Source organism: Pongo abelii, chromosome 15 (genome assembly GCF_028885655.2).
Source record: "Pongo abelii isolate AG06213 chromosome 15, NHGRI_mPonAbe1-v2.0_pri, whole genome shotgun sequence".
In the NCBI taxonomy this organism is placed as follows: Eukaryota; Metazoa; Chordata; class Mammalia; order Primates; family Hominidae; genus Pongo; species Pongo abelii.
In genome coordinates, this window is record NC_072000.2 from 85,989,263 (window position 1) to 86,003,289 (window position 14,027).

At 38.1% G+C, this 14,027-nt stretch overlaps 1 protein-coding gene across 1 annotated transcript in view; it reads left to right on the forward strand.

Moving 5' to 3' along the window:
- The window catches only part of LOC129049872 (uncharacterized), a 447,079-nt gene that overhangs the window by 101,768 nt on the left and 331,284 nt on the right, over window positions 1–14,027 (forward strand). Inside the window, exon 3 of the mRNA XM_054530617.2 lies at window positions 12,150–12,362. Coding sequence (XP_054386592.2) covers window positions 12,150–12,362 — 213 coding nt within the window. The remainder of the gene's footprint in view (window positions 1–12,149; window positions 12,363–14,027) is intronic.

The window sequence follows — 14,027 nt, forward strand, 5'->3', positions numbered from 1 at the left end:
CATCAGTGATCATTGATTTAGAAAAGCACTCACGTACTCTCTTGCAGTTGACAGAGATGTGTGGAAACCTAACACATCTGGAAGAACATCAGTCCTTAAAATTAGTCAACATCTGGGAATGTAACCACCCAGGGTTGACAAAACTGGTGATTAAATGTGATGGAAGTTCACCATCCATAGACAAGTACAGAGTAACTAGCTGTGAATTGTGAGAACATACATGCATCTTGCATACTATAATGAGCCATTAGCACCCAGCTTGCCTGAGTTGGAAAGCCATCAGAACACTGAGGTATGTATGGCGATGTTTTCAAAGCTTTTCCAATTTGTTTTTCTTTCAGAGCAGTGTATAAAGCCACACTATGAATTCAGACAGAGCTAAACATAAAGTCTAGCCTCTCTTGCTTCCTCACTCCTTATCCTTCATGTTTCAACTTGCCATTTTTATTTTCCGGTGCCATGCTCATTCTCAATCCATTTTCTTTTGTGTTTGAGTGTCAAATACCAACATTGCTGCTGCTTCTGGGTCTTTCCTCAGATGTATTTTATCACCCTTAGGGCAATTTTAGATGCCCCATAACATTAGCCAATACTCATATTTTATCTGTTTTAAACATAGAAAATAATTCACGTTATTAGATAACCATTTAATTACTCTTTAGCAGAACACAGGCTGAACAATAATGAAAATGATTTAACAGCTTCTCTCTCTTCTGTGATTTGAAAACCCCATTATTTTACCCTTTTCTTTCTGTTATTTCCCCTTTAAGTTTCTCTCTAGGATTTTTGTAGCTCAAAAGTTCAGCACAAAACCACATAAGAGACATGCTGTTTTGACTTTTATCTTTTCTTATTTTTTCCTTGCTGGAACAAGAAAATCAGTGCCTTGTGGCTAAATGAGAAAGAAGTCCAACTTTCTTATTGAAGCTGAATTTGCTCCACTAGAAGAAGCGGTTTTGTTGTCCGCAGTTAATGGCTAAAGACAGGAGGTTCACAAAAGTTATTCCCACCACTTCGTGTTCAACAAAATCTTACAAAATGCTACAGATGTTTCAAAATGAAGGAAGTAAAATCGTGAAAAACCTTAACTGTGTTCTCAGTAAGCACATTCTAAAGCGCATCCTTGTGGAAAGTGTCCATGGAACAAACTCTCAACTTCATTGAAATAATAGAATTCGTGGTCCTATCTGTTGTGCCTTTAAAATCAGGTGTCCCCACCAGCTGGTAGACAAAGAAGAACCTCACTGAGAATGAAAAATTTCATAAAGCTTTCAGAAGTTGCTGACCCCTGATTTAATCACGAATATCGAGCGTTTAGGGAGAATAGAGAGAAAAGATCTTTGAACTAGTGCGAGGTATTGAGTTGACACTCCAGGAAAAAGTGGTGAACACTTTGATTAACAGAACCTGGAGCCTCATTCTCTAATTGAGATGTACCTTTTGGAATGGGAGAAAAGCACTGAACCACAAATGTGATGAATGTAGTAGGCCTAATTCTCTAGTTCTTTCTTTTGCTCTCTTCCTTTTTGCCTTTCTGCTTTTTCCTTCTTGTTCCAATTTTCTCCTTATTATTTCCCATAACTTTTTAGACTTATGTTCATCTTTCATTCATATATATATGAATTCTTTGAGAATGAGGTTGGAAGAAGACTTCTGCATCAAAAAGCAAAGTTTTTGTCGGCCAATTTAAATAGTTTGTACGACTAGCAGCAATGAAGAAAGACACATATTCATGTCAACACTCTTTCCTAGTGCCACTTCAATTACTGAAGAGTCTGCAATCAATTATGTGATAAAACATTTTCTAATTGATGGGCTATCTGTGTATGTTAGTCTATCATAATAGATGAGCTCTTAACAAGATAAAACCATCATGTGGAACTCTCTGCCTGCCAAAAACAGGCTTCTGCCAAACCATCTGATCGATGTTATAGAATTTTCAGGCATTTATACTCAGAAAAGTGACTGTAGAAAAACAGAAGCTTTACACTCAGCATATTTGCCCTCTCTCTCCCTTGCTTCGAGTCACATCTGCTGATTTCATAGTTTGACACTTTTTTTAAAAAGAAATTCTTGTTAGCTCAGTTGAGCTTGTTGGATCCCATCCAGCCTCCCAACCTTACACACTAAATCAACAAAGTTCAGATCAGGCTCTCTGTTAAGCAGGAAGAAAGAAATAAGCAGAGAGGAGCATGGAAACATTGTACTGAACTCTGGTAGACTTGCAGAATAATTGCACTAAATTGACCCCTCACACTTTGAACCCAGCAAACTTGTGTGGTATTCATAGTCATATTGTGGAAAGTGCAGTGTTGAACTGGACTTGTTTCAGACCATACCCCTAACTACTTCTAGGATCGCAAGTGAGCCACAGAACATCTCTGTTCCTCAGGTTTTTACAAAATATAAAAGATGGATTGTGAAGTTTTTGAGGACACATTTCAGCTTTGTATTTTGAAAATCTCAGATGACATCCTTTGAAAACCTTTTTGATTCTAAACTTGGTAGCATTGCATTTAATTTCTGAGATTCCGTGTTCTGGTTATTATGTAACAAACCACCCCAAAATTTTGTGGCTTATAACATTAACAGCACATACTTTGCCTACAAATCTGCAATTTGGGCAGGAACCTGTGAGGACAGTCATCTCTACTCCAGTCAGCATTACCTAAGATAGCTTGAAGGCTGGAGGCTGGAATTATCTGAAGGCTTGTTCACTCTTACGCTTGGTGGTTCATGCTCACTGCTTAGCTGAAACCTTAGCTGGGTTTTAGCCAGTGTTCCTATTGGCTGGTATATCTAAATGTCACATTTTTATGTGTTCTGAGCGTCCTTACAACATGGTGGCTGGGTTCCCAGAAGAAGCATCTAGATAAAGAAAGTTAGGAGAAAGTTGTATTGCTTTTTATGAGCTAGTCTTGAAAGTCATGCAGAAGTCCTTCCTACCACGTAGTATTTGTCCAGGAAGTCACAGAGGTCTGCCCAGATCAGCAGAAAAGGAAACAGACTCCCCTCTTGATGGGGGTTGGCAAGGTGCTGGAAGAGCAAATGAGACTGGAAATACTGCCATGGCCGTTTTTGGAAAACATAATCTGTTACATTTTGCTTATACAGTCATAAGCCATATAATAATGCTTGGGTCAATGACAGACTGCATATACAATGGTGGACCTGTGTGATTATAATGGAGCTGAAAAATTCCTATCACCTGGTGGTGTTGTAGCCCATTTTAACGTTGTAGCACAACACATTAGTCACGTGTTTGTGGTGACGCTGCTGTGCACAAACCTACTGTGCTGCGCTGCCAGTCAGACAAAAGTATACAGTAATGTCCTAGGCCTTTACATTCACTCACCACTAACTCACTGACTCACCCAGAGCAACTTCTAGTTTTATAAGCTTCCTTCATGGTAAATGCCCTAGACAGGCATTCCATTTTTAATCTTTTTTACCATATTTTTACTGCACCTTTTCTATGTTTAGATAGATTTAGATACACAAATACTTACCATTTTGTTACAGTTGCCTACAGCATTCAGTAAAGTAACATGCTATACAGGTTTGTAGTCTAGGAGCAATAGGCTGGACCATATAGCCTAGATGTGTAGGAGGCTATCCAATTTAGGCTTGTGTAAGTACACACTAGGATGTTTGCACAACGATGAAATCACCTAATGACACAGTTCTCAGAATTTATCCCCATCAGTCACTAAGTTGTATATGACTGCATTTGAATAAAACTACTATCGCTGGTTTCTCATCAAAAATTTAAAAAGAATAAAAGAGTGATTCTATATTCTGAAGTCCCCGCTTAATGTCCCAATATGCCTTCTCTCATTTAATCCTCGTTTTTACAAATGAGGAAACTGAGGCAGGAGGCACTCAAGTAACTTACATAAGCCCTCATAACAGTCAAGTGCATAATGGAAGGGTGGCGTTGAGAATCAAGCTCACCTAGTTTCAAAGCCTATGCTGCTTCTGCTACCCCACACTGCCTCACTCATAAAAGTCTTGTTCTCATGTCTCAGCTTTATTTTTTTGCTGAAAGAGTGTAGAATTCAGATGAGATTTTAGGTGGGACTTATGAAGGAGGAGAGCTGCCAAATATGTCAACAACAGAAGCAACTCTGTATCTAAAATTTGATTTTGCACAAGAATTGACTGTTAATATCCATTTTTTTTTCTTTCACTGGAGAAGGCAAAGCAGGACGGTAGTCTGGCTGCTTACTGGTACAGTAAGAATTGGAGAGAATAGTGAAATGTGTTTCTGATTCATAGCTGATGGTTTATAGGACCATAATGTGAGTACAAAATTATACACGAGTGTTCAACAAGGGCTAATGATGAATAAGTACATAAAGTGTCTTCAGAGTCAGATATAGGACATGGAAGAGTAGACTAAAGCTGGCCAGTGGCCTGGACTAGAAGGGAGTCTTTTGTGTACATTGGCCAGGCCCATGTAAGGGAATGGAGCAGGAATTGCTTGTCCCTGGATTAAGTTCTTCTACTGAACTCGTGTGTCAGGCACGTGCCCAAGATTGTCAGCAATTTTAAACAGAGGACTTTGCAAAGGCCCTCTGCCTACACAGGGTAACACTGTTGACACTTGCTTACCCCGTTCATGTAGGAAAAGCAAAAACCAACATCAACAACAATAACAAAACAAAAACCGGCTTACTTGATCCAAGAATTTTTTTTATCTATTTGCCATTGAATTGACCCCACCAACAGTGTTATGGTATCATATGAACACAGTCTTCTGAAATTGACCGTCCCTTGTTTCTTTCTCCTTGCATATTAGCTATAAATAAATCTATGGTCTTTAGGAAATTTATTTTAAGAATTTTTGGGCCAGGCACGGTGGCTCATGCCTGTAATCCCAGCACTTTAGGAGGCCAAGGCAGGTGGATCACAAGGTCTGGAGTTTGAGACCAGCCTGGCCAATATGGTGAAACCCCGTCTCTACTAAAAAATACAAAAACTAGCCGGGCGTGGGGGCGCGCACCTGTGGTCCCATGAACTCAGGAGCCTGAGGCAGGAGAATCACTTGAACCCGGGAGGCGGAGGTTGCAGTGAGCCGAGATCGCGCCACTGCACTCCAGCCTGGGTGACAGAGTGAGACTCTGTCTCAAAAAAAAAAAAAAAAATTGTTTTTGTGACAATAGGTGGTCTGTTAAAAACCCTTATGAGTTCAGTTGACAAAATGTTTTGCTTTGCTAAAAACATCAGCACACTCCTCAAACGCAAATGGTCTCCCGAAGACAATTTGTGAGTCTTAATTGTGGAATTTTCTTTTTTTTACCGTGTGCTTGTAGCAATCACAATAGCTTCCTAGCTCAACATCTGGAAGCACCTTTGGCTTCATTGTTAGAAAATAAATTAGCATCCCTGTTCATGAGTAAGAGACTGGACAGTGGGGACTGCATCTCTGGTTGACAGACCAGTCATCCTTGACAACAAGGAAAAAGCTGAAATGCATCTCATTTCTGGCATTCGTGCACATCTCTCAGAACACCGGGTTTACTCAATATAAAATGGACTTTTGCCCTAGGATGTGGAGCAAAAGATGACACTAATTGGAAATTGGCATCCTGGAAAACATTGTCAGAGTCATCTCCTCCAGGAAAATAACCATTATCTTGTGCCAGCACTGAACTGTGGGCTCCAAGGACCTGCCCGTGTCTGCTCACACCTGTTCCAACGTGGATGCCAATAAATGGGGGGTCAGGAGGAAATTAGACACACAGAAAAGCCACCAGAAGCCAGAGGGCCCTTTGAAAGTCTTTTGGAATTGTAGTAGATTGGACAAATAGGGGATGACCTATGTAGGTGTATTTGGCTGTGGTCATGACCATTGAGAATCCCATATCAATAACTAATCTGAACAAACTGAACTGTAAAAAAAAAAGATTTTTATGGAGCCAGAAATAGATACTATGAAAGAGACAGAGGATTTAAGTAACCAATATGTTTTTAAAAATATTGCAGCCTTTTCTTTTTAAATTAGGTGTGATATACAAATATGGAGATTGAAATATGCATATGTATTTGCATTAGTATAAATAGATTTATACCCACTAGTATCTTGTGCCATCTCATGAATTTGGGCAGATTGTAAGTCAAATCATGTCCCAAGAAACATAAATTATGCACACATATAAAATGGAAAACATCACAATTAGCATAAAAGAGGATGTTAATTCTAACTGTTAAGCACCAGTAATATAAAGTGATTACACATTGTGATCACACTTTTCTTATTTTATCTCCCTACCTTACTCTCATACAGGGTTCCCAAAACTTTTAATTTTATGACTCCATAAGATGCAGAAGTGAGAAACAGATAATAGATCACTGTTGTGTAGACAGCAGAGATACTGCTTCTTTTTCACTATGGTATATTAATTCTTTTTCCTACTATTTAATTAGTTAAACAAATGTTTAGGTTCAGAGACTGTGCACTGAGCACTTGGGATACAAAGTATACAGGCCACTGTTAGCTGTTTATCAGATTATTATACCACTGTCTTCGCCAAGGGTCTTGCTTCTGGTCTCACCACTTCATCATTACACCTCCTCCTAATTCGTTCTTCGCATTACAGTTTGTTATATTTAAAAAATGCAAATTCTATTATGTTACTTGCATGAATGAAACTCTTTAGTGGTTATCAATTGGACTCAGGATACAGTGCCAACTCCTTGGCAGAGCACCTGAGATTCTCATGAGAGGGCTTTGGCTTGTCCTCCATCCTCACCTTGGGCCACACTCAGCATACCTCTGATGTGATGTCACAGTTAAACAGAACTACTTGCAATTACCTGAAAGCATCACATGGTTTCTTATCTCTAGGTCTTTGAAAAAGGTGTTACCCCGACCTGGGCTGCCTTCTGCCCCTCTTTGTGTAGTTAATGCTTACTCATCTTTCCTGTCTCAACCGAGATACCATTTCCTTTGGGAAGTCTTCCATTGCTTTCTTCCTACATTGCTTCAGTTCACATTGGCTTAATCAAGTACCATCTCTTGGTAAATAAAATGATTTATTTCACAATTCACTAGAACATGTATCATACCTTTATATCTTTCTCAGTTAGTCAAGTTTTAGATTAAAATATAATAAATCTATGCACCTCTCCTTATTTGTTTTGTCAATGTTTGTGCACATACCACCAGTATTTATTACAGCTTTGTTCAGATTGTCGTATTTATTTAGCACTTACTATAGGCAAGAACAACTTTTCATCATCATCATCATTTAATCGTTAAAACAATTCTTTGAAGTAGGTAGTATCACTGTCATTGCATTTTCAGCTATGTTTAATTAATTTTCCCAGTGTTATAGAAGCGGCAGAACTAACATCAGAGCCTACTGTCTCATGATACAGTATTATAAGTTTCTTCTTCTGTCTCTCACAATTTAAGATTTAACTTTTTGAGGTAAGGAATAATGTCTTAATCATAGTTATGTCTCCCATCAAGCAGCACATTTTGAGAGCATAGAGAATGATTGAAAATAAAGTTCTTTGCACTTGTCCTTAAGTTGCTCATAGGACTAGAGGGCAGACACCTAAAATAATAATTTGATATAATGAGATAAATGTATTATTATAAATAGTTGCAGGGCCCTATGATATGAAGAGGAGGGATACATAGCCCAGAATTCAACTGCCTGGCCTTGTAGAAGAGACAATGTCTGAATTGAATATGAATGCACTAACTTATGATACACATTTTCACTAAATTTGTATCTAGTAGCAATTCAGGTAAAATAATCCCCTTTATGAAAAAAATTAAGGATAAACCAGTTATAGTTTGGTAAAGGTGACAGATGGAGTATGGAGTTATTGGTAATGTTTTTGAAAAAAAATGTTTCATAAGCTGATATAACATTGTCAAGCTATTGTTAAAAAATGGCAACATGTTATTATCAAGGGCTAGATTTTCTGTAGCTTTTTTGTTTTGGCACTTTTTCTTTAACTTTTTTGTTTTTGCATTTTTTATTTCACAAATGATTTCATGAGACTCTCAGGTGCTCTGCCAAGGAGCTAGCACTGTATCCTGAGACCAATTGTTAACCAATAAAGAGTTTTATTCATGCAAGTAACATAATAGAATTTGTACTTTTGAAATATAACAAACTGTAAGGCAAAGAATGAAGTAGGAGGAGGTGTAATGATGAAGTGGTGAGACCAGAAGCAAGACCCTTGGCTAAGAGACTGGTACAATAATCTGAGAAACAGCTAAACATAAATTATATACACATATAAAATGGAAAACATCACAATTAGCATAAAAGAGAATGTTAATTCTAACTGTTAAGCACCAGTAATATAAAGTGATTACACTTTGTGATCACACTTTTCTTATTTATCTTCCTACCTTACTCTCATACAGGGTTCCCAAAACTTTAATTTTATGACTCCATAAGATGCAGAAGTGAGAAACAGATACAGATCACTGTTGGGTAGACAGCAGAGATGCTGCTTCTTTTTCACCATGCCATTTTAATTCTCTTTCCTCTATTTAATTAGTTCAACAAGTGTTTAGTGTCAGAGACTGTGTGCTGAGCACTTGGGATACAAAGGATTTTTATGGTTTTAGGTCTTATATTTAAATCTTTAATCTATCTTGAGTTAATTTTTGTATAAGGTGTAAGGAAAGGGTCCAGTTTCAGTTTTCTGTATACGGTTAGCCAGTTTTCCCAACAGCATTTATTAAATAGGGTATTCTTTTCCCATTGCTTGTGTTTGTCAGGTTTGTCAAAGATCAGATGGTTGTAGATGTGTGTTGTTATTTCTGAGGCCTCTGTTCTGTCCCGTTGGTCTATATATCAGTTTGGGTACCAGTACCATGTTGTTTTGGTTACCGTAGCCTTGTAGTATAGTTTGAAGTCAGGTAGCGTGATGTTTTGTTCTTTTTGCTTAGGATTGTCTTTGGTATACAGGCTCTTTTTTAGTTCCATATGAAATTTAAAGTGGTTTTTTCTATTTCTATCAAGAAAGTCAATGGTAGCTTTATGGGAATAGCATTGAATCTATAAGTTACTTTGGACAGTATGGCCATTTTCACGATGTTGATTCTTCCTATCCATGAGCATGGAATGTTTTTCCATTTGTTTGTATCCTGTCTTATTTCCTTGAGCGGTAGTTTGGTCACTGGCACCTACGTGAAACTGAGAGCTGCTGTCTTTGGTCCTGATGGCAGTTTTTACAGAGATGCTCATGAGGGGTGTGGAGAAAGATGGGAGAGCCTGAACATTTTCTAAGATTTAGAAAAAATTCTCCTCTCTCATTCATTTAACTAGTAAGCCTTACCTTTATTCTGCTAAGCCTAGGAACATAACTTGGAAGATTTTTCTGGAATTCTTGTCTTTTTAATACTGACCATATTCTTAGATGAGTGGTTCAAAATGCTTTCTTCCTTAGTTTTGCATTTTCCACATTGATTTCTCCATAGTCTTTGTATGTGTATCATGTTAGGGAGTTTCATGTTACATTATTCCTTCGTGTTCTTTTCTCCACAGACATCATCAGTTCAGCCTCTGTGAATTTAAAAATAAATCAAGCTGCAATTAACCTATTTATGTAAATGAAAAATTCTCTATCACATCTCCTTTCCTCCCCTACAACAAGGTATCTGCTCCTCCTGTTTGTTCTCAATAACAAAATTCCTTGGACTGATGATATTATTTGTCAGCCAGCATGGAAGAATACTGTGAGTCATTGTATTTCCTGCTACCTGTTTCTATCCTTTTTAAATATATGAAGCTTTTGCTCATCTCTTTATTTCCTTAATATTTCCCTCATTATAGGTCAGTAAGCTTCACACCAGACACTATCTTTCTCACCAGTTTACTCACTCCTCCTTTAACTTTCTTTAGACAAATCACAGATTTATTTTTGTTTCCCATTCTTTTCCAGTTATCTTAGAAATATTTTTCTCCCTCTCTTTGTTCCACTTGTGAGAAAAAGGGGGCTAATCCAGACTATTCTATATAGAGTATTGCAGGCAATATCTCTATAGTAAAGAGGGTGAAACCTGGAAGCTTTGATGTGGAATTAGGCAGAATAAAGAACCAGTGCCTTGAACTTCTAAACCCAATGAAAATACACAGTAAATGCATTCAGGGTCTTTGAAAGTCAACGTTTGCTTCCTTATCTTTCTCTAATTAAATCTACTCTCACAGAACAGAATCTTGATTTTTGTTTTGTGTTTCTCTTTGCTGTTTCAAGGATATTGTTTGCTACAATTGCTCTAACACAATTGTACAATATTTCAGTTCCCATTGAGGTTAAAAATGCTTTTGCTAACTGGACCCTTACAGATGATGCATAACATTTCATTTTGTCTTTGAGGTCAAAGCAATCAGCATACGACTTTTTGAAAACATTTATTTCCATCAAGGGACTACTGTGTACTAATTTCTTCTGCTTGATTAATTTTATTAAATATTTTATTGCCAATCATTTATTTTCAAAACTGAATGCCTCCACTTCATTTGCATCAAACAAATAACTACCTTAATAGGTAGATTATTGACACTCCAGTTTTTAATGTCTATTCATTTATTCATATGGCAATTCTTTACAACAGTTATTTGTAGAATGCTTAGTACATACCAGGCATCATGCTAACTCCTGAGACAGAGATATTTAAGAAATCCAAATTTCAGGTGCTCACACTCCAGTGGAGGATGTCAGATGAGTAAAAAGAATTATAAGATAGTGACAATTATAAGATAGTGACTAAATGATAACAGAGATACAAAGTGCCCTAGGAACACAGAAGAGGGTACTAACTTATGCACTGGGGTCCAGACCTGGAAACTTTATTCTCAGAAGGGTTTTACTTGTATGGTAGCTGGTGGAAAGAAACTGACAATTGTAATGTAACCTTGAAGAATTAACCTCACTGGACTAATAGCTGAGCAGTGATTTCTAGGCCTGATTGTCATACATCTGGTGTAGTAGTATGGGCTTTGGAATTAGACACTACTTACTAAGTAGTGGCCCCTCTAAGATTCAGTTTTCTTATCTACAAAATGGGAATGATGACACCCGCCTCATATAATATGGCTTGAATGAGATAATGATGTTTCTATCTTTTCTTTAAGCCCCTCCTGATGGAATTTAGAAATAACAAGAGTAGTGAAAAAATTGAACTCTGATAATCACACTTGGTAAACTCAAGCCCCAGGTTAAGCAATTTACATACCTAATTCTTTAGATCATCATCACAACCTTATTAGGTACAGATTATTATTTCTATTATCTTCAATTAGCAAGAATGAAAATGAGGTTTACAAAAGTTCAATGATTTGCCCGAAGACGTGATTAGTAAAAGATATTGTAAGAGCTTGAATTTACACCTTCATGGCACTGAAGTCCAGGTTCTTACCCACTCTTTTGCTCTCGTTCCCTGTCTTGGTTTATTTTGATTGATGAATATGGCCACACTTGTCTCACATGTTTTGTTCCCAGACAGAAGATTATGGTAGACATTAGATTATACTTTCCATGGGTACATGCACTATGTGTGTTTTGCTAAGCAGAATTTATGATATTGCACAGAATCTAGTACCAAGATGGCACACCTATTTGTAAAGGTGCAGGCTATGCTGATGTAACAAAGGGACTCTAAAACACAGATATTTATTTTCCTCTCACATAATAGTTTATGGCTGGTAGGTAGGCTTGACTTTGCCATTTTCAGTAAGTAGGCAAGAGTGAGAAGTCCAGGTCAAGGATTTTCTTCAAGGTAAGTGATGCTGAAATTGCCCCCACTCTTTCCACTCAGTTGCCATTAGTGCATACTTAGGTCACACACCTGTAAGATCAACTGGAAAATGTAGGTTCTAGTTGGACAGCTACCTGCTCAGGAAGGAAGTGTGATGGTTCATTTTAGGTGTCAACTTGACTGAATTCAGGAATACCTAGCAACTTGGTAAAGCATGATTTTGGGGTGTGTTTGTGGGGGTGTTATCAGAGGAGATTAGATATGAGTCTGAAGGATTAGATGGAGAAGATCTGCCCTCAGTGTTGGCATGAACCATCCAATCTACTGGGGGCTGGGAGAAAACAAAAACAGAGAAAAAGTGAGTATGTTGATTTTGCTGCTGGGGCTGGGATAACTTCTTCCTCTCCTATTCTAGGACAGTAACTCCGGGTTCCCCAGCCTTTGGACTCCAGTGCTTAACCAGAAGGCCCCTTCAGGATTCTCAGATCTTTGGTCTTGGACTGAGAAATACACCATTGGCTTTCCTGGTTCTGAGGCTTTTGGTCTTGGACTGAGCCATGCCGTCAGCATCCCAGGGTTTGCAGCTTGCAGATCGCCTGTCTTGGGACTTCTCAGCCTCCGTAATCATGTGAGCCAATTCCCCTAATAAATCCCCTCTCATATATTTATATTTATCTATATATATCCTATTGGTTCTCTCTCTCTGGAGACCCCTGAGTAATACTGGAGGTAAGAATAGATTTGGGGATACTACCAGCAATTTCCATTACAGTGCTCAGTGAATATTTATGGAATGAATGAATGAAGACAATGAAAGCATGTAAGTCAACCTGGGCCCCAATGAGATCAAGGCAAAGGTGTTAGTTTGATCCACTAGCTTAGAAATCTGCGCCAGCATGCCAATGTGTCTTTCCAGCTAATTCTTGCCAAAACACATCTTTAGTCAGAGCTACCTATTGTAAATATCTCTTCACTATAGTGTTTTCCTTTAATCTATGACTGTCAACTTTTCTCCTGAATGTCAGAACGTGATCGAAGCCACAGAAGAGTTTATTAGAGCTCCATGGATTATGCTGCCCTCTTAAGGAAGATAAAGTGACAGGTTATGCAGTACTTATTTATATTACCTGTCAGAGACTCTGCATCTGGGGGCAGAGAGAAGATCAGGAGTTTTAGCTGGTTATTTGTGATTCTCTTTCACAACTACCTTGTGAAACTACCTTGTGTATCTCTGACATTGGCAAAATATAGTTTTAATTCTCCTAAAGAGAGTGCTGGAAGTTTATTCCCTATGAACTTCTAGACTCTATCAGATCAGTGTTCTGAGTGGGAAGTCTATCCTAGCAACTTCTTTTCTGCAATGTGACATTTTCTTTATCTGATTAGAATTTTTTTTTTAACAGCCAGTGTAGGAGCCTGTATAGTGTTATGTCCAACTGGTGGCAGATAATTTGTCCCACATAGAGTGTAACCACTCTTCTTTTTTTTTTATTATTATTATACTTTAAGTTTTAGGGTACATGTGCACAATGTGCAGGTTAGTTACATATGTATACATGTGCCATGCTGGTGTGCTGCACCCATTAACTCGCCATTTAGCATTAGGTGTATCTCCTAATGCTATCCCTCCCCACTCCCCCCACCCCACAACAGTCCCCGAAGTGTGATGTTCCCCTTCCTGTGTCCATGTGTTCTCATTGTTCAATTCCCATCTATGAGTGAGAACATGCGGTGTTTGGTTTTTTGTCCTTGCGATAGTTTACTGAGAATGATGATTTCCAATTTCATCCATGTCCCTACAAAGGACACGAACTCATTTTTTATGGCTGCATAGTATTCCATGGTATATATGTGCCACATTTTCTTAATCCAGTCTATCATTGTTGGACATTTGGGTTGGTTCCAAGTCTTTGCTATTGTGAATAGTGCTGCAATAAACATACGTGTGCATGTGTCTTTATAGCAGCATGATTTATAGTCCTTTGGGTATATACCCAGTAATGGGATGGCTGGGTCAAATGGTATTTCTAGTTCTAGATCCCTGAGGAATCGCCACACTGACTTCCACAACGGTTGAACTAGTTTACAGTCTCACCAACAGTGTAAAAGTGTTCCTATTTCTCCACATCCTCTCTAGCACCTGTTGTTTCCTGACTTTTTAATGATCACCATTCTAACTGGTGTGAGATGGTATCTCATTGTGGTTTTGATTTGCATTTCTCTGATGGCCAGTGATGATGAGCATTTTTTCATGTGTCTTTTGGCTGTATAAATGTCTTCTTTTGAGAAGTGT